This window comes from Ranitomeya variabilis, chromosome 3, assembly GCF_051348905.1.
Source record: "Ranitomeya variabilis isolate aRanVar5 chromosome 3, aRanVar5.hap1, whole genome shotgun sequence".
NCBI classification, from domain to species: Eukaryota; Metazoa; Chordata; class Amphibia; order Anura; family Dendrobatidae; genus Ranitomeya; species Ranitomeya variabilis.
Window position 1 is genome coordinate 772,053,009 of NC_135234.1, and position 21,691 is coordinate 772,074,699.

General features: G+C 43.2%; 1 protein-coding gene across 1 annotated transcript; it reads left to right on the forward strand.

Annotated features, from left to right (window-relative positions):
- The first annotated feature begins 13,457 nt into the window (after positions 1-13,457).
- LOC143817837 (olfactory receptor 6N1-like) lies at positions 13,458-14,884 on the forward strand. Its single transcript, XM_077299302.1, has 2 exons — positions 13,458-13,580; positions 13,922-14,884. The coding sequence occupies exons 1-2, from the start codon at positions 13,458-13,460 to the stop codon at positions 14,882-14,884; spliced, it is 1,086 nt and encodes a 361-aa protein (XP_077155417.1).
- Positions 14,885-21,691: the final 6,807 nt, after the last annotated feature.

The following is a 21,691-nucleotide window of genomic DNA, read 5'->3' on the forward strand; positions in this document are numbered from 1 at the left end:
CGCTGGGCAACACGGACTTTCAACTCCCTCCAAAGGTTTTCTATGGGGTTGAGATCTGGAGACTGGCTAGGCCACTCCAGGAACTTCATATGCTTCTTACGAAGCCACTCCTTCGTTGCCCTGGCGGTGTGCTTGGGATCATTATCATACTGAAAGACCCATCCACGTTTCATCTTCAATGCCCTTGCTGATGGAAGGAGGTTTGCACTAAAAATCTCACGACACATGCCTCATTCATTCTTTCATGTACATGGATCAGTCGTCCTGGTCCCTTTGCAGAGAAACAGCCCCAAAACATGATGTTGCCACCCCCATGCTTCACAGTAGGTATGGTGTGCTTTGGATGCAACTCGGCATTCTGTCTCCTCCAATCACAATGAGTTTTGCGTCTACCAAACAGTTCTACTTTGGTTTCATCAGACCACATGACATTCTCCCAATACTCTTCTGGATAATCTAAATGCTCTCTAGCAAACTTCAGATGGGCCCGGACATGTACTGGCTTAAGCAGGGGGACACGTCTGGCACTGCAGGATATGACTCCCTGGCGATGTAGTGTGTTACTGATGGTAGCCTTTGTTATGGTGGTCCCAGCTTTATGCAGGTCATTCACTAGGTCTCCCCGTGTGGTTCTCGGATTTTTGCTCACCGTTCTTGTGATTATTTTGACCCCACGGGGTGAGCTCTTGCAAGGAGCCCCCTCTCAAGCTCTTTAATACAAACAAAGCCTAAGTAATGTGCATGTGACGTCAACATCCCTACATGAATGGCTATGGGTATGAAAATCTGTGGAAACCAATAGTTTGTGACACACATACTTTGTGAGGAGACAGTCAAAGTGAAATGTTTGAAATTTGGTAATTTTCTTATGTTTGTTTTATTCCCCACATCTTCCCAAAAAAGATTGAACAAGCAATGCCAACACTTTTTTAATTATTAAATATTGTATTGGCTTGCCGCTTTTTGTGCATGAAGAATAAAAAAAACCTCTCTACACTGAGATGTCTAAGCTCTGACATCATCTTATTATCCAGAAGAATTCTAAAATGGCTCTTGCACTTCCTGCCTTGGCTTTTAGGCTTCATGCAGACATCCGTGTTTCATGTATGTCCTGTATTCATGATTTTCCCGGATAAAATCTTTACCCATTATAATCAATAGAGATGTTCGCATGTCTGTGTTTTTACATGGACCATATGTTTGTGTAAAAATAATGGAGACATGTCTGACTTTTATCAGCATCAAAGAAAAGTAGTATCAATACAAGTATATGGTAAAAACTGGCACATGGACTAAACACTGTGGAAACTTACATTGAAAACATTGATGACACTTGTATCATTCATATACTGGTACTAGTTTTTTTGCATATATGAGTAATAATTATGGACATCTGAATGAGCGCTTATATGGGTTATGACAGTTCCTCCTGATTGACTATGCTGCATCATGGGATGTGTTAGCTAGAAAGCATTATAGGGAAGCCCAGGTGGCTGCATCCAATGTCATGTGAACCTGCTATAGCTAGTGCAATATTTTTTTTTCTTTGAAATATTAGTGGCCATTTTCTTTTTTTTGGCAAATTGAATAGCAATTTTTTTTAAATTTGCTGAGTTCAGCAAATCTCTTAAAATGCAGCGCAAATTCATTGGAATTAATGTGGAGTGGCCGACCCCAAAAGGTAGTAATGACAAATACTTTATCAGAATTTAAAAAAGGGTATAATTTTCTCAGTACACAAAGCATTTTGAGTTATTGTCATGCCCGCAGGAGGTGCACATGGTTCGTGGACCCACTGTGTCACATGGCCGGGCTTCCATAGGAGGGACGTAGCTAAGCAGCTACCTGGTGTTCACTGGAGCTCCTGATGGTGGAGACAGGCTGGAGCTGCAGGTAGCCACCAGGTACCATTCCTAGTACTGCAGCTTCTGACCCCAGGGGTCAGCTTGTATCACACAGATAAAGACTAGAGCTCCGTTCAGACTGCTAGATTCAGGATCCTCTGCAGAACGGTTACTGACATGGAGACGGACTAGAGCTATGTTCAGACTACTAGGTTCAGGATTCTTCACAGAATAGTTACTGACACAGTCTTACACGAGGTTGATTCGGAGACGGTTTCTAGTGTTGAGGGAGGATCTAAAGGGATCCTTCCCGGTTAACTCAGTGATTTCCAAATTAATCTACAGGGCATTGCCGGCAACTGAAAATTACCAGACGAAGACGTGTGTCTCTGTTTGGGGGGGATCAAGCAGATCTCTGGGCCCCCGTTTATTGTGTATCACTTTTCATAGTCATAGAAATTATACTTCAACCAATCAGCATAAGAACACGCTCACAGTTCTTAACCTATAAGAACGCAAGAAAAACTTAACCCATGAGGATACAGAAAAACCAGAAACTACATATATGGTCGTGTCTTCTTGGCGTGGAAAAAGAATACCAACAGGTGCCTCAGAGTCTTGTATAGCGAGTCCCTTATCTGGTTCAAGAGAACACTCTGGCCTTGTAGCAGAACATAAACAATAGTCTAGTTGAATAACAGACTTGTGAACAACAAGATAAAGTTCATGGCAGCTATAACCTTTTACCTAATTAAATAATAGAATTTATCTTTAAGCAACAAGAAAATGGAGTCAAAAGCACAAAATGGAGAATCTTTCTTAATTTGTTCCTTCACACTAGCAGTCCAGATACACGGAATACTTGGATAGGCACACGTTCAGATACACAGGTCTCAGATACTGATTCAGGCACCAGCCGCACATGGATCGGGGAATGAAATTTGGGCACTGGCCACACAGGGCCTAGGGGATGAGGTTCAGGAACTGGACACACATGGACCAGGGATGTTGGTTCAAAGCTGGCCACACAAGGACCATGGGCTCAGGTTCAGGATACTGGTCACAAACGGACCAGGGGTTCGGGTTCAGAACTCTGGCCACACCAGGACCAGGTGACCTAACAACTTACAGGTAGAACACCAAATTGCCTAATGAACTAATGTGTTGCTTCGGCCACTTCCTATAGGGTTGGGTGACTTTTATACACAGATAACTTGCAGATATTGGCTGGGAACATCTTAGCAGGTGCCCACCGCCAAAAACTCAGATTAGGATGCCGGGAGCACTCCGGGGACCACGCTGCGTGGCCGGAGTGGTGAGTGTGCTGGAGGGGAAGGGAAGCCATGCAGGGGCGCCAGGATTAATGTTACAGTTATACTGTAGATAATCTAGAGATAGAGAATTTAGAACTGATGGAGAAAGGGAGAACCTGATGGACCTGTGACTTTTTTCAACCTATGTACCTCAGTAGTAGGTTGTGAGATGCTGCGTGTGTCCATTGTGTTCTGACAATTCCTCCAACTGATAATTACAAGAAAAACATTTTATCACAGTTTCTAGTTACTTATCTGTGTATCTATAACAGTGTCCAAGACATTCCAGGCATCGGATCCACAGGAGCATGGGCGGACATACCACATGTGCAGCTGGTGCAGCTGCACAGGGGCCCAACAGGACAAGGGGCCCGATCAGCTGCTGAAATATCTTACTCTCTCATAGAGCCAGCGGCTGCATCTACACTAAGAGGAGAGGAAGGGGCCCGTACCTGAGCTGTCAGGGAGGGGCTGCATTCTGTAGAATATGTCAGGAGGGGCCCCTTCCTCTCCTCTGAGTTGATGTTGCCACTGGCTCTTTGATATGATGAAGGAGCCCGCAATCCCTGGACATGCCCCCCAGGAACCCTGGACACGCCCCCGGCTTCTCTACATCATGCAGGCAGGGACAGGCCTGGTAAGTATGGCTGATCTCAGCCAGTCCTGCCTCCTCACTGCTGCTGGGAACAGTCAGTACATCTGACACCTCTGCTGCCTCCTGAGCAGTTCTGACAACTGAACTGCCTAATGGTCACATGAGCTATCACACCACTCCCCCCTTTATCTACCTGCACCCCCTGCACTGAGGGGGCTTTATTGGAAAACTGCGGCACTGGCCCATTGAGATGCAGGAGCTGCAGTGTGAATGCTGCCTGAGTGGCCAGTGCAGCCATTCTTCAGTAAAGCCCCCTCAGTACAGGGGTGGTAAGTGGCTACAGGGGTAGGGGAGGTTGAGGTGATGGCCGATGTTCACATGGGTCAGACACCTGACAGAACTTCTCAGGAGGAAGAAGTGTCAGATCCACTGACTGCGGGGAGAACACTCTGCAGCTATCAGAGGTAGTGAAGAGGCAGGAGGACCAGCGATAGCTGGAGATCTGGCCAGTAAGTGCTGATGGAGGACTGAAGACCCCCAGGATGGAGCAGCCGCAGATGGAAGAATGCACCTGCCAGAGGGACGACACTTGGAAGTAATATGTGTGCAGACTTACCTGAGTAACAGTAGTTATCTCTGTGTGTATAATATACAGTATATACACACACTGTCATTTATCGATGTGTACTTTGGTTATCTGTGCAGGCATGTTTTATATATATATATACACTGTGTGCAGAATTATTCGGCAAGTTGTATTTTGATCACATGATCCTTTTTATACACGTTGTCCTACTCCAAGCTGTTCAGGCTTGAGAGCCAACTACCAATTAAGTAAATCAGGTGATGTGCACCTCTGTAATGAGGAGGGGTGTTGTCTAATGACATCAGAACCCTATATAAGGTGTGCGTAATTATTAGGCAACTTCCTTTCCTTTGGCAAAATGGGTCAGAAGAGAGATTTGACGGGCTCTGAAAAGTCCAAAATTGTGACATGTCTTGCAGAGGGATGCAGCAGTCTTGAAATTGCCAAACTTTTGAAGTGTGATCACTGAACAATCAAGCGTTTCATGGCAAATAGCCAATATAGTCGCAAGAAGCGTGTTGGGCAAAAAAGGCGCAAAATAACTGCCCATGAATTGAGGAAAATCAAGCGTGAAGCTGCCAAGATGCCATTTGCCACCAGTTTTGCCATATTTCAGAGCTGCAACGTTACTGGAGTAACAAAAAGCACAAGGTGTGCGATACTCAGGGACACGGCCAAGGTAAGGAAGGCTGAAAAACGACCACCTGTGAACAAGAAACATAAGATAAAACGTCAAGACTGGGCCAAGAAATATCTTAGGACCGACTTTTCAAAGGTTTTATGGACTGATGAAATGAGAGTGACTCTTGATGGGCCAGAGGCTGCATCACTAAAGGGCAGAGAGCTCCACTCCGACTCAGACGCCAGCAAGGTGGAGGTGGGGGACTGGTATGGGCTGGTTTCATCAAAGATGAACTTGTGGGACCTTTTCGGGTTGAGGATGGAGTGAAGCTCAACTCCCAGACCTACTGCCAGTTTCTGGAAGACAACTTCTTCAAGCAGTGGTACAGGAAGAAGTCGGTATCGTTCAAGAAAAACATGATTTTCATGCAGGACAATGCTCCATCAGATGCCTCCAACTACTCCACAGCGTGGCTGGCCAGTAAAGGTCTCAAAGAAGAAAAAATAATGACATGGCCCCCTTGTTCACCTGATCTGAACCCCATAGAGAACCTGTGGTGCCTCATAAAATGTGAGATCTACAGGGAGGGACAACAGTCCACCCCTCGGAACAGTGTCTGGAGGCTGTGGTGGCTGCTGCACGCAATGTTGGCCGTAAACAGATCAAGCAACTGACAGAATCTATGGATGGAGGCTGCTGAGTGTCATCATACAGAAAGGGGCTATATTGGTCACTCATTTTTTGGGGTTTTGTTTTTGCATGTCAGAAATGTTCATTTCTAAATTTTGTGCAATGATATTGGTTTACCTGGTGAAAATAAACAAGTGAGATGGGAATATATTTGGTTTTTGTTGCCTAATATTTCTGCACAGTAAAAGTTACCTGCACAAACAGATATCCTCCTAAGATCGCCAAATCTAAAAAAAAAACCACTCCAACTTCCAAAAATATTAAGCTTTGATATTTGTGAGTCTTTTGGGTTGATTGAGAACATAGTTGTTGATCAATAATAAAAATAATCCTCTAAAATACAACTTGCCTAATAATTCTGCACGCAGTGTATATATACCTGAGACACAGTAGATAGTATGTGTAAAGGTAAGTATCACTAAATCACAAGGTAGATTTCCCGGGGCCAGACAGATCGCCAGTGCAGCTGCATCGGGCCCAGCAGTGGATCTGACCTCGGTGTGCCTATGACTGGGGGGCATGTGACAGTGACAACATGAGCGATGGAGGCTCTTGCACCAGTTGCAGAAGAGGTCGCCGTGTGGTGTGGGAGCGGAGCAAAGTGAGTAGAATTGAGGTTTTTTTCATGTGTTACAGAATAACAAGACAAATGATCAGAGAAAGGGGCATGTAGTGCTGTGCCTGACATGGTGTCCCGTCCTCTCTCCATGCAGGGACACAGCTTACTCACCGGCCCGTGGTGCTGTTCCCAGCATGCTCCTGCCGTCTCCCTCCACTATGCGCGCTGCACTGTGTCCCGATGGTGTGCCTAGGGTGCATGTGCGTGCACTCCCCTGTTCTAAAAGGGGCAGCATGGGCACATGGTAAATGCTCCCAGCAAGAGCAATATGTGTTCACTCCCAGCCAATAGCTTGGAGACATCTTGTATAAAAATCACCGTCCCCAACAGGGTGCCTGAGCAATCCCTATAGTTACAGTGGGGGAAATAAGTATTTGATCCCTTGCTGACTTTGTAAGTTTGCCCACTGACAAAGACATGAACAGTCTATAATTTTAAGGGTAAGTTAATTTTAACCCCTTAAGCCCCGAGGGTGGTTTGCACGTTAATGACCGGGCCAATTTTTACAATTCTGACCACTGTCCCTTTATGAGGTTATAACTCTGGAACGCTTCAACGGATCTTGGCGATTCTGACATTGTTTTCTCGTGACATATTGTACTTCATGTTAGTGGTAAAATTTCTTCGATATAACTTGCGTTTATTTGTGAAAAAAACGAATATTTGGCGAAAATTTAGAAAATTTCGCAATTTTCCAACTTTGAATTTTTATGCCCTTAAATCACAGACATATGTCACACAAAATACTTAATAAATAACATTTCCCACATGTCTACTTTACATCAGCACAATTTTGGAACCAAAATTTTTTTTTTGTGACGGAGTTATAAGGGTTAAAAGTTGACCAGCAATTTCTCATTTTTACAACACCATTTTTTTTTAGGGACCACATCTCATTTGAAGTCATGTTGACGGGTCTATATGATAGAAAATACCCAAGTGTGACACCATTCTAAAAACTGCACCCCTCAAGGTACTCAAAACCACTTTCAAGAAGTTTATTAACCCTTCAGGTGTTTCACAGGAATTTTTGGAATGTTTAAATAAAAATGAACATTTAACTTTTTTTCACACAAAATTTATTTCAGCTCCAATTTGTTTTATTTTACCAAGGGTAACAGGAGAAAATAGACCCCAAAAGTTGTTGTACAATTTGTCCTGAGTACGCTGATACCCCATATGTGGGGGTAAACCACAGTTTGGGCGCAGGGCAGAGCTCGGAAGGGAAGGAGCGCCATTTGACTTTTCAATGCAAAATTGACTGGAATTGAGATGGGACGCCATGTTGCATTTGGAGAGCCCCTGATGTGCCTAAACATTGAAACCCCCCACAAGTGACACCATTTTGGAAAGTAGACCCCCTAAGGAACTTATCTAGATGTGTGGTGAGCACTTTGACCCAACAAGTGCTTTACAGAAGTTTATAATGCAGAGCCGTAAAAATAAAAAATCATATTTTTTCACAAAAATTATCTTTTCACCCCCAATTTTTTATTTTCCCAAGGGTGAGAGAAGAAATTGGACCCCAAAAATTGTTGTGCAATTTGTCCTGAGTACGCTGATACCCCATATGTGGGTGTAAACCATTGTTTGGGCGCAGGGCAGAGCTCGGAAGGGAAGGAGCGCCATTTGACTTTTCAATGCAAAATTGACTGGAATTGAGATGGGACGCCATGTTGCATTTAGAGAGCCCTTGATGTGCCTAAACATTGAAACCCCTAACAAGTGACACCATTTTGGAAAGTAGACCCCCTAAGGAACTTATCTAAATGTGTGGTGAGCACTTTGACCCAACAAGTGCTTTACAGAAGTTTATAATGCAGAGCCGTAAAAATAAAAAATCATATTTTTTCACAAAAATGATCTTTTCACCCCCAATTTTTTATTTTCCCAAGGGTAAGAGAAGAAATTGGACCCCAAAAATTGTTGTGCAATTTGTCCTGAGTACACTGATACCCCATATGTGGGTGTAAACCATTGTTTGGGCGCAGGGCAGAGCTCAGAAGGGAAGGAGCGCCATTTGACTTTTCAATGCAAAATTGACTGGAATTGAGATGGGACGCCATGTTGCGTTTGGAGAGCCCCTAATGTGCCTAAACATTGAAACCCCCCACGAGTGACACCATTTTGGAAAGTAGACCCCTTAAGGAACTTATCTAGATGTGTGTTGAGCACTTTGACCCAACAAGTGCTTCACAGAAGTTTATAATGCAGAGCCGTAAAAATAAAAAATCATATTTTTTCACAAAAATGATCTTTTAGCCCCCAGTTTTGTATTTTCACAAGGGTATCAGGATAAATTGGACCCCAAAAGTTGTTGTCCAATTTGTCTGGAGTACGCTGATACCCCATTTGTGGGGAGGGACCACTGTTTGGGCGCATGACAGAGCTCGGAAGGGAAGGAGCGCCATTTGGAATGCAGACTTAAATGGATTGGTCTGCAGGCGTCACGTTGCATTTGCAGAGCCCCTGATGTACCCAAACAGTACAAATCCCCCACAAGTGACCCCATATTGGAAACTAGACCCCCCAAGGAACTTATCTAGATGTGTTGTGAGAACTTTGAACCCCCAAGTGTTTCACTACAGTTTATAACGCAGAGCCGTGAAAATAATTTTTTTTTTTTTTCACAAAAATGAAATTTAGCCCCCAGTTTTGTATTTTCACAAGGGTATCAGGATAAATTGGACCCTAAAAGTTGTTGTCCAATTTGTCCTGAGTACGCTGATACCCCCTATGTGGGGGGGAACCACTGTTTGGGCGCATGACAGAGCTCGGAAGGGAAGGAGCGCCATTTGGAATGCAGACTTAAATGGATTGGTCTGCAGGCATCACGTTGCATTTGCAGAGCCCCTGATGTACCCAAATAGTACAAACCCCCCACAAGTGACCCCATATTGGAAACTAGACCTCCCAAGGAACTTATCTAGATGTGTTGTGAGAACTTTGAACCCCCAAGTGTTTCACTACAGTTTACAACGCAGAGCCGTGAAAATAAAACATATTTTTTTTCCCACAAAAATGATTTTTAGCCCCCCAAATTTTTATTTTCCCAAGGATAACAAGAGAACTTGGACCCCAGAAGTTGTTGTTCAATTTGTCCCTAGTACGCTGATACCCCATATGTTGGGGTAAACCCCTTTTTGGACGCACGGGAGAGCTCGGAAGGGAAGGAGCACTGTTTTACTTTTTCAACGCAGAATTGGCTGGAATTGAGATTGGACGCCATGTCGCGTTTGGAGAGCCCCTGATGTGCCTAAACAGTGGAAACTCCCCAATTCTACCTGAAACCCTACCCCTAACCGTTTACTGAACATTTTCTGACAGTCATAAGTGCCACGTATATAAGTGCCACGTATATAAGTGCCACGTATATAAGTGCCACGTATATAAGTGCCACGTATATAAGTGCCACGTATATAAGTGCCACGTATTTAAGTGCCACGTATTTAAGTGCCACGTATTTAAGTGCCACGATATTTCAGTGCCACAATATTTCAGTGCCACGTATTTCAGTGCCATGTATTTCAGTGCCACGTATTTCAGGCACTGAAAAATACGTGGCACGTAAATACTTCAGTGCCACGATATTTCAGTGCCACGTATTTCAGTGCCACGTATTTCAGGCACTGAAAAATACGTGGCACGTAAATACGTGGCACGTAAATACGTGGCACTTAAATACGTGGCACTTAAATACGTGGCACTGAAGTATTTACGTGCCACGTATTTTTCAGTGCCTGAAATACGTGGCACTGAAATACGTGGCACTGAAATACGTGGCACTGAAATACGTGGCACTGAAATACGTGGCACTGAAATATTGTGGCACTGAAATATCGTGGCACTGAAATACGTGGCACTTAAATACGTGGCACTTAAATACGTGGCACTTAAATACGTGGCACTTATATACGTGGCACTTATATACGTGGCACTTATATACGTGGCACTTATATACGTGGCACTTAAATACGTGGCACTTAAATACGTGGCACTTATATACGTGGCCACTGAAATATCGTGGCACTTATATACGTATATACGTATATAAACGTATATTTCAGTGCCACGTATTTCAGTGCCACGTATTTCAGGTTAGGGGTAGGGTTAGGGTTTTTTGTTTTTTTCTTGTTTTCTTGTGTTTTTCTATAAAAACGCATGCGTTTTACCGCGTTTACATGCATTTTTTCACACATGCGGTTTTTTTAAAAAACGCATGCAGATAAAAACGCAAGTGTGAAACCAGACTAAAAGACGCTTTTTATAGCAAAAAAGTTTTTGCGTCTCCACATTTTGAGACCTATAATTTTTCCACATTTTGGTCCACAGAGTCATGTGAGGTCTTGTTTTTTGCGGGACGAGTTGACGTTTTTATTGGTAACATTTTCGGACACGTGACCATTTTTTATCACTTTTTATTCCAATTTTTGTGAGGCAGAATAACCAAAAACCAGCTATTCATGAATTTCTTTTGGGAGAGGCGTTTATACCGTTCTGCGCTTGGTAAAATTGATAAAGCAGTTTTATTCGTCGGGTCAGTACGATTACAGCGATACCTCATTTATATCATTTTTTTATGTTTTGACGCTTTTATACGATAAAAACTATTTTATAGAAAAAATAATTATGTTGGCATCGCTTTATTCTGAGGACTATAACTTTTTTATTTTTTTGCTGATGATGCTGTATGGCGGCTCGTTTTTTGCGGGACAAGATGACGTTTTCAGCGGTAACATGGTTATTTATATCTGTCTTTTTGATCGCGTGTTATTCCACTTTTTGTTCGGCGGTATGGTAATAAAGCGTTGTTTTTTGCCTCGTTTTTTTTTTTTTTCTTACGGTGTTTACTGAAGGGGTTAACTAGTGGGCCAGTTTTATAGGTTGGGTCGTTACGGATGCGGCGATACTAAATATGTGTACTTTTATTGTTTTTGTTTGTTTTTTTTAGATAAAGAAATGTATTTATGGGAATAATATTTTTTTTTTTATTATTATTTATTTAGGAATTTTTTTTTTTTTTTTACACATGTGGAAATTTTTTTTTTTACTTTTTTACTTTGTCCCAGGGGGGGACATCACAGATCGCAGATCTGATAGTGTGCATAGCACTCTATCAGATCTGCGATCATACTTTCATCGGAGCAGGCTGCAGCTTTCATCTGCAGCCTGCTCCGACCCGGAAGTGCTCCCTGCAGGACCCGGATACAGCCCCTCGGCCATTTTGGATCCGGGGCCTTCAGGGAGAAGACGTTCGGTACGAGGTGAGTACATCACCTTGTACCGATCGTCTCAGGGAAGCCCGCAGGGAGCCCCCTCCCTGCGCGATGCTTCCCTGTACCGCCGGCACACCGCGATCATGTTTGATCGCGGTGTGCCGGGGGTTAATGTGCCGGGGGCGGTCCGTGACCGCTCCTGGCACATAGTGCCGGATGTCAGCTGCGATATGCAGCCGACACCCGGCCGCGATCGGCCGCGCTCCCCCCGTGAGCGCGGCCGATCGCGTATGACGTACTATACCGTCACCGGGAATTAAGGCTCACCCCACCTCGACGGTATAGTACGTCATATGGGATTAAGGGGTTAACATTGAGAGATAGAATATCAAAAATAAAATCCAGAAAATCACATTGTATAAATAATATAAATTTATATACAGCCATCTTTACTGCAGGTAACGAGTTGATTAGGAGTCTAACTGGTCTGTAGGAGCCAGAACTCTTCATGGTTGGTAGGGGATCAAATACTTATTTCACACTGCAAAAGGCAAGTAAATATAAATATATATATTGTATACAATGTGATTTTCTGGATTTTATTTTTGATATTCTATCTCTCAATGTTAAAATTAACCGACCCTTAAAATCATAGACTGTTCATGTCATTGTCGGTGGGCAAACTTCAGCAAGGGATCAAATACTTATTTCCCCCACTGTATGTTAGTTGGTGTATATGCAACTGTATGTTGCCAGGTCCACTAGTCTGATATAGTATCCCATCCCCTGTGTATTGTTATTAGTGCTCGCCTCCTGTGACTGCTTCGGCGGTGTCCGTATCCTGAACTCATGTCTGCGGTACCGGTACCCTCCCGTCCCTTATTACATAACGTCCTCTCTATTTATGTATAGTGCCGTCCTTTATTAAATAGCGTCCTGTTATGGGGAGCGCCGTCCATTATTGCACAGTATCATCTCTTGTCATCTACAGCACCGTCCCTTACATTGAGTATTCTCATTATTTCTGTTATTCACAGTGCCCTCTCTTTATTGCATGGTGTCCTCTCCTGTAAAATGTAAAATGACAGCTGATGGAGCAGCATCTGACCAGAAGACCAGTCTATCAGCCGCATCCATCACAGCTTTCCCATCAGCCATCATTTCAGTATATATCTAACAAGAATAAAGAACAGGGAGGTACAAATAACAAAAATAACCAGAATCCGATATGTAAGCGACGGTGCTGTACATAACAAGAGGGAACTATGTGATAAGGGACGGCGCTATACATAAAGAGAGGGTTCTGTGTAATAAGGGGCGGCAATATATATATTATATACAGTATATCTGTAGCTTGATCACCATAAAGGAGGGGGGCCCAGATACATTTCTTGCACAGGGGCCCCAAGCTGTCTGTGTCCGCCCCTGCACAGGAGGTTCCTATACTAAATATGTCTCTCTTTAAGCAAATATATCAAGCGTTCCGTCTTTAAATAATATCTCTAATACTCAATGCCAAAATTACTCATTTTCCAGCTATATGACCACATATACAAATAATATTTCCCCATAAGACTTGACCACACAGCTGGAAATCACAAATTAGTGGTACAGAATATGTGATTTTTGCCCTTGAGTCTATGTTCTGTGCATGTGTGTTGTTGATGTCCACAGGTTCATCTCTTGCCATCGATTGTTGCCAATATTTTGCCAAAAGTGTGAAAAGCACAAAAACGTGTTAAAAATAAGTTAAAATCAACCCCATTTTCCCAAAATTGAAATAAAACTAATCTAAAAATTATGATATTTAGTATCACTTTGTCCATTACTGTACAAATTAATAAAATATTATATTTATCCCAGAAAAAAATGGAATGCCAGGATCACTGTATTTTTGCTTATTTTGTGCACCCCCAAAAATGGGGCCCTTGTGTGCGCTCTCTCATATAACAATGCCCCTCATCCTGCAATAATGTCCCCGATCCAGGACGCTTCCTGTAATAATGTCGCCCATCCTGTGTCCCCTTCAAATAACAATATCCTGCATCCTGTACCCCTTCCTGGTATAATGATCTCCATCCTGGGCATTTTCCTGGTACAATGTCTCCATCTTGGGCCCCTTCCCGTAATTATTTCCCTTTTTTGCAATTCCTCTCCGAGTATAAGAAGTGCTTCTCTTTGAGAAGTTCATCACATTATCCAGACCAGAGCTCATCTGAAGTCAGAGAATGAGGGGATCCCAAAAATCCCTTTTCTCCATGCAAGGAGGCCAGTAATAAAAATGATGCAAGATAGCTGAAGGTCCCGGCCATTACCTATTTGGCGATGGCAGCGGGAGCCCAGAACGTCTGAAATAGAGTGTTATATCTGTTAACTATTCTAGAATCCTTCACATTTATGCAGCAAAGTCTTCATTATTGTATTTTTTGTCCATAGGTGAAAATTGCAAACATCATCTCCATCAATGACACCTCCAGAATTGTCACCGAGTTCATCATCTATGGATTTCCGAGCCTTGATGGCTTCCCCACCTTATTATTTTTAATTTTCCTTTTCATTTATTTTTCTACCATCTCGGGGAATGGTCTGATATTTATACTTGTGACCTTGGAACAAAGACTACACACCCCCATGTACTTCTTTGTCAGAAACCTATCCTGTGTGGACATGATGGCCACCACCGTGACCATCCCGAAAATGCTCAGCAAGTTCTCTATGCATCTCGATAGAATCTCTTTTCTGGGCTGCTTCTTGCAGATGTATTTTTTTGTATCTTTTAATGCCGTTGAGTGTTACCTCCTCTCTGTCATGGCTTATGATCGGTACGTGGCCATCTGTTCTCCTCTTCGCTACCATAATATTATGACCAGGCACCTTTATATCATATTGGCTTTAGTATCATGGACTTTGGGGTTTGTTTGTCCTCTGGCAATGGTAATATTAGCACATAAGTTACCTTTCTGTGGCCCAAATGTCATTCATCATTATTATTGTGACCACCCACCAATCCTTCAGTTGGCTTGTGCAGACACCTCATACAATGTCAAGGTTGGTTCTTCACTGGGTGGCCTTGTCCTGCTCTTGTGTTTCTCCATAATAGTGGTATCCTACATAAAAATTATCAAGTCTGTTCTGCAAATAGCTTCATCCGATGGACGTAGAAAGACATTTTCCACCTGCGCCTCCCACTTCATCGTGGTGAACATGTATTTCTTGCCTCTATTCTTCATGTACATCCGTCCAAAACCTTCTTACTCCTCAGATATTGATTCGCTGGTGGCCATGTTCTACACAGTGTTAACCCCCATGTTGAACCATATCGTGTACAGCCTGAGAAATAAAGATATTAAGGATTCACTTAAAAAACATATATTGAATATTAGGGATAATCCTAATTGATCCTTCAGAAAATACAGTTGCGTTAGGTCATTGAAGAGGAATTCCTCTTTTTAAGGAAAATACTTGGAAATGTAAAATTCCAATAAAAATGTTCAATTCTATCAATACATTAACATAAATTCCTTAGAAATTTCCCAAACTACTGCACTTTGACTTTTAGGCCATTTTTGGCTTTTTCCGGAGCTACTTGGTACTTGGTAGCCCAACACTCAAGAAACTGCTTCTCTAATCTTCTGTATCAGGACATTATTAGGTTGTTTTGTCCTCTCTTCTTCACATTTCGGTTCTTCTAGTTCTAGATCCTCCCCACTGTCTCTTCTTCTACCCAATCTTTGATAGATCCATCGCTCATACCACTCCATTGACTGAAAAATAGTGTGATTTGCTACCATACATTCTCTTTCCTTTTACACCAAAACCACCCACAAATGGGAGATTGTCCTTTCCTGCAATGTTAGGAAAAGTGATATTAATTAATCAAATGAATTGTCAACCTATATAGTAGACTACCGAGCAGCCTCATTGTGTTCTTATAAAGGCTAAGCAGAAAACCATCACACAAGATCTGCCGATGAAGCCAATGGACCTCCCTTTCCATTAAAAGGGCTATGTGCCATGTGTCTACTGGTTGATTGAGTTCACTTCCATTAGAGGGGCTATGGATAGTGCCTACCTGACCCAATGTAGTTATCGGGAGGGATATTAGTGCCGCTACTTTCAACTTAGAACATACACTTTCCTTGTCCTTCAGCAGCACCACCACGAATGGTATTTAGCCATTTAGACTGGGTCAGTTTTGCCAAAGGCTGATTCTCCAGAACCTCTGAAATCCAGGCTGCAATGCCTAAGAAATATGTGTGAGGAGCTCCCAGAGGCCGGTGTACAGATTTACTCATCTTACTCATCTGGCATGCAATTCTGCTCTGCCCATGAAAAAGACATGGCTTTGGTTCAATGCGCTCTAATGGCCTGTAGAACCTGGAGACCAAAGATAGAGTTTAAGATATTCCTCTGAATCTAGAATCTTTGACATTGATTTTTTTTTTTCACACCAAATAATGTATCTTCTATATATAAGGCCATAAAGCAAAACACATAACAATCTCCAAAGAAAAGGAAGCGTTACACAAGGCCAAAAGTTTAAAAAATTCGATTTTTATTTAATGAATATATAAAAACAATAAAAAGACATATATAAAAGAGTGTGAAAAAATCATGGGTAAAGGTAGTAGGGTATACCTGGATATAGGACAAAGTGGGTGTAACGGGGTCTGCCGTGCTGGAGTACCTCTTTCAGTACCACCCCGTGTTTCAGGAGGTCCACTCTGCTTTGGCTTGAGTCTGAATGAAGGACGCTGGCTGGAATTGCTTGGTTACATGGGCGCATATAAAAGATCACTGCTTCTCCACGTATTTCCAGTGTGACCACGCTTTACTCACAGGACACAGAATATATCACACAGATACAGAGGACACGCCAATTGAAAAGTGGCAGGCCAGACATACATTACAATAGCCGCAGGTGGCCGGAACCTGCCGATATTTACTGTGGGAATTACAAAGGTGGGGGGAGGTCAGAAGGGGGATATCTTGTCCCTTCTGCCCAGGGGCGCAGCCTGTGGGCTGATGAATTAGGGACATGCATCTCACATGGAACCTATTATACATATATATATCTGCACAACATATTCTGGGTACGGGGGGGTTCCGTCACAGTGGGTATGTGCTAAGTGATAAAGTATAGTACAAACATTAGTCACTGTGAAGACTTATCTGCTCACATAATGTTCACAAAGAAAATCTTGCATTAGTAATATTAATTAGGTTCTGTCCTAAGGCAACGTAAGGCAAATGAGGCTAAATAGTGAAAAGAAATGCATATAATACACCTAGTGTTGTAGACATGGCTCTATTCAATGCCCTGAAAACATATGTCAATTTATTAGGAACAACAAAAAAAAGAGCAAGGTAAGTACCGTATATACTCGAGTATAAGCCGACCCAGGCATAAGCCAAGACCCCTAATTTTGCCACAAAGAAATGGGAAAACTTAATGACTCGAGTATAAGCCTAGGGTGGAAAATGCAGCAGCTACTGGTAAATTTCAAAAATGAAAATAGATACCAATAAAAGTAAAATTAATTGAGACATCAGTAGGTTAAGTGTTTTTGAATATCCATATTGAATCAGGAGCCCCATATAATGCTCCATACAGTTTATGATGGGCCCCATAAGATTCTCCATAATAAAATATGCCCCATATAGTGCTCCATAAAGTTTATGATGGGCCCCATAAGGTGCTTCATACAAAAATATGTCCCATACAATGCTGCATAAAGGTTGATTATGGCCCCATAAGCTGCTCCATAGAAAATGTGCCCCATATGATGCTGCATAAAGGTTGATTATGGCCCCATTAGATGCTCCATAGAAACACTTGCCCCATATGCTGCTGCTGCGATTAAAAATAAAATGACATACTCACTTCTTGTTCTGAGCAGGCGGGGACACCGCCACTTGCGATATTCACCTGTCCTCGTTCCACCGATGCGCGCCGCTCTTCCTGGTCCTCTGGCAGTGACTGTTCAAGCAGAGGGCGGTGCGTACTCTAAACACGTCATCACGCCTTCTGACCTGAACATCACAGCCAGAGGACGCGGAAGATGGAGTGGTAGAACGGGTACAGGTGAATATTGCATGGCTCACCTCCCCCGTTATACTCACCCCTCCCGGCGCGGTTCCTGCTTCTTCGATGAGATGGCCTCTGACGCCGGCAGCTTGCTCCGGTGTTCAGCGGTCACTGGTACCGCTCATTAATGAATATACGGCTCCACCCTTATGGGAGTTAAGTCGCGTCCATATTCATTACTTTAATGAGCAGTACCACCTGACTGCTGAACACAGGAAGAACTGCCGGCGCCGGAGAAGCAGGGATATGCAGAGACGCGCTGGGAGCAGGTGAGTATGATGGACAGCTGCTGCTCCCTCTCCCCCGCTGACCCCCTGGGACAATGACGAGTATAAGCCGAGAGGGACACTTTCAGCCTAAACAAATGGTCTGAAAATCTCGGCTTATACTCGGGTATATACGGTATATAAAACATTAAAACCACATGAATTTGCTTCAACTGATATTCCCGGGAACCCACCACACCCAACGTACGTTTCTCACTGAAATGCTTTGTCCAGCAGACTGGTGTGTATTTACCATACAATAAATACCATTAAAAATAACCATTGGCAAATTACTTTTTTTTTATCCCACTTGAAAATGTTTTCCCACATTTCAGTACATTGTATGGTGAATAGCTATGTCGATTGAAAAACAAAAGTTAAGACTTTTGGAAGAAGATGAGAAAAAAACAAATGTAGAAATGAACAGAAGCAAGGGACTAAAGTAATAACTATTGTGAGAAGCTTGTGGAACGAGATCCCAAACATCTGGCCCAAGTCATTCAGTGGGCAATGGTACCAAATACTAATGAAATGGATGAAAACTTTTGACTTTGCGGTAAGTAATAAAAATGCCTTAAAACGTTCTCGCTCTCGCTCATTATTCTGGAATTTGGCAAATATTAATAATTATGATAATCCTAATTGACCTAAAATGGGAAAGGTTTATTCTGATTTCATGCCAGATATTAAGAAAAACTTACAGATGTGTATTTTTATATATCATATTCTGGATTCAACTGTATATATATATTGTAAGATTGCACTTACTGAATGTATTGGGGGACACTCGCTTGGGACGGGATTCAAGCACTCAGGCACGGTTTTTCTACTTAAACAGTCCACACGGTTTATTATGGCATCATAAACCTGATTATGCACAGTTCATCATATACTCTTCATAGAACACAATAGGCACCAACCGGTGACATTAAGTTGCAGCTTTATCTTTAGACACTTCATATTCGGCTTTATCTCACGGACACTAAACATGCTGGACCCCTCACTTCATCCAGTTACCATGGGTGTCCATATGCCGAACAGTTCATCAATGTCCCTAGTCATCTAGCGCACATGACATTGGATCGCGGTCTCTAAACACGCTGATCCTTATCTTACCAGTTGCCGTGGGTGACCGCACAGCACCCCATATGCTGGGTTACCTTCTAGGAGCTCCTGCTCCATACGCTGACTCTTGTCAGTACTCTCTCAGGGAAGCTGCCGAACTGGGATCATCGTCCCAGGCAATGCCTTGCACACCAGGCCAGATCCTCAGATGGGCTGTAGCTTCCCCAAACGCAGTGCCATCACGGACTCTGTCATGCGCTGGCCTCTCTGTGTGCTATTCAGGACGTCCATCCCCATCTGGGACCGTCCAACACACAAGCCAGGTCCAAGGCCTCCCCATGTGCTCTTCAGGGATCTAGTCCTACTCCCAGGACCTCCCAACACAGAGGCCCTCCAGGACCTGGCACACAGACCACTCAGGTCCATCCATCTTTTTTCCATGTGACCCACATGGTCACATTATATATTTGTAACCACTCCCATAGGTGGGAGGTGGCTAGTTCAACCATTACAACCACAGATATGCCTCCATGCATATCCTGAGGAGCACATGCAGCGCCCCCTAGCTGTAACAAGGGTCACTGCATCACAATATATACACTACAAACCGAAAGGACACACCTTCTCATTTAAAGATTTTTCTGTGTTTTCCTGACTATGAAAATTGTACATTCACACTGAAGGCATCAAAACTATGAATTAACACATGTGGAATTATATACTTAACAAAAAAGTGTGAAACAACTGAAAATATGTCTTATATTCTAGGTTCTTCAAAGTAGCCACCTTTTGCTTTGATGACTGCTTTGCACACTCTTGGCATTCTCTTGATGAGCTTCAAGAGGTAGTCACCAGGAATGGTTTTCCAACAATCTTGAAGGAGTTCCCTGAGATGCTTAGCACTTGTTGGCCCTTTTGCCTTCACTCTGCGGTCCAGCTCACCCCAAACCATCTCGATTGGGTTCAGGTCTGGTGACTGTGGAGGCCAGGTCATCTGGTGTAGCACCCCATCACTCTCCTTCTTGGTCAAATAGCCCGCACACAGCCTGGAGGTGTGTTTGGGGTCTTTGTCCTGTTGAAAAATAAATGATGGTCCAACTAAACGCAAACCGGATGCAATAGCATGCCGCTGCAAGATGCTGTGGTAGCCATGCTGGTTCAGTATGCCTTCAATTTTGAATAAATCCCCAACAGTGTCACCAGTAAAGCCCCCCCACACCATCACACCTCCTCCTCCATGCTTCACGGTGGGAACCAGGCATGTAGAGTCCATCCGTTCACCTTTTCTGCGTCGCACAAAGACATGGTGGTTGGAACCAAAGATCTTAAATTTGGACTCATCAGACCAAAGCACAGATTTCCACTGGTCTAATGTCCATTCCTTGTGTTCTTTAGCCCAAACAAGTCTCTTCTGCTTGTTGCCTGTCCTTAGCAGTGGTTTCCTAAATGAGGTGTGTCCAAACTTTTGGTCTGTACTGTATATATATATATATATATATATTATGTATACACCGTATCCTTTGGACTGTAATCTTCAGATTTCATAGTTGGTCAGCTTGAATGCTGAGAGATGGCGGTCTGAGCTTGTTGGACTATTTCAGATAAAGCATAAGGATCTTGGAGTAGATTGCCTAACAGTATGTCCTCTATCTTCTTAATGTGTTCTGAAGCAGCCACCATGGTTCTAACACAAGCAGGGGGTTAGAGATGAGCAAATGTATCAAGGTTCAGTTCGATTCGCCGAATGTTTAGAAGTTCGCAGTACACATAACTCCTTAAGGGGTAACAAAGAGCTTCCCAAACAGCTAACATTTGGGGCAGACGCCATGAAAAGTAGCATCAATTGAGTCACAGTAGAAATATGCAAATGGCAAAGCCATGAAGTTCAATGACAAGCTGGTGGTTAAGGGAGCGATGTAAGCTTACTTATCTAGGAGACCTGATATCTCATGCAACGCCTCCAATTTCTTTTTTTATTCCAGCCACACTCAGATGGCACAAACATCAGTTTCATACAGTACTATTAGTATAAAAATGTAAGAAAAGTAGCACAGGTAGCTGAGTGAAAGTAAGAGCCTGCCTGTCTTGGAGCCCTACTTACACAGGCAACCCACCAGATCGAGACCCAACTTGGGATCTCCACATTTCCAGAGATAACTGTCACACTCCACTAGAGTGGCATAAATTTCCACAGAGTAAAAACAGTATAATAAGCCTCTGACACACCTTCCACAACAGGCAACCCACCAGATGGAGACTCAACTTGGAGTCTCCACATTTCAAAAAATTGTTTGTAACATCAGAAGCAGTACCAACAGCAGGGACAGAAGCCACCACGAAGATGGCACAGACTGCAATAACGCAAGATTAAGGCATGACACTAATAACAACACCATAGCCTAGTTTGCCCAGTCTGCTACCATGGAGCAAAAGTCTTTTGAGATCCATGACTTGTTCATTTTGATGAAAGTTATGCAGTGTACACTTTCAGGGGACAGCCGGCTGCGCTTGTCCGTCAGGACACCACCAGCAGCACTGGAGACATGCTCTGATAGGACGTTGGCTGCCGGGCATGATAAAACCTCCATGGCATGACAAGTGAGCTCAGGCCACTCTTCCATTTTTGAAGACCAAAATATGAAAGAGTCCAACCCCCCCCCCCCCCCCGATGGCATGGATATTGAGCTCCAGATACTGCTCTTCCATCCTCTCCAGTCTTTCTTCATGTGTCAGACTTGTACTCTGTTCTGCTGGTGCATGAGTTGTTATAGAAATTGCTTATGCCAC

Coding starts and splice junctions, on each gene's coding strand:
- LOC143817837 (XM_077299302.1), top strand. CDS start 13,458: ATGTCCCCGATCCAGGACGCTTCCTGTAATAATGTCGCCCATCCTGTG. Junction 13,581..13,921: donor CCATCCTGGGCATTTTCCTG/GTACAATGTCTC, acceptor TTTTGTCCATAG/GTGAAAATTGCAAACATCAT.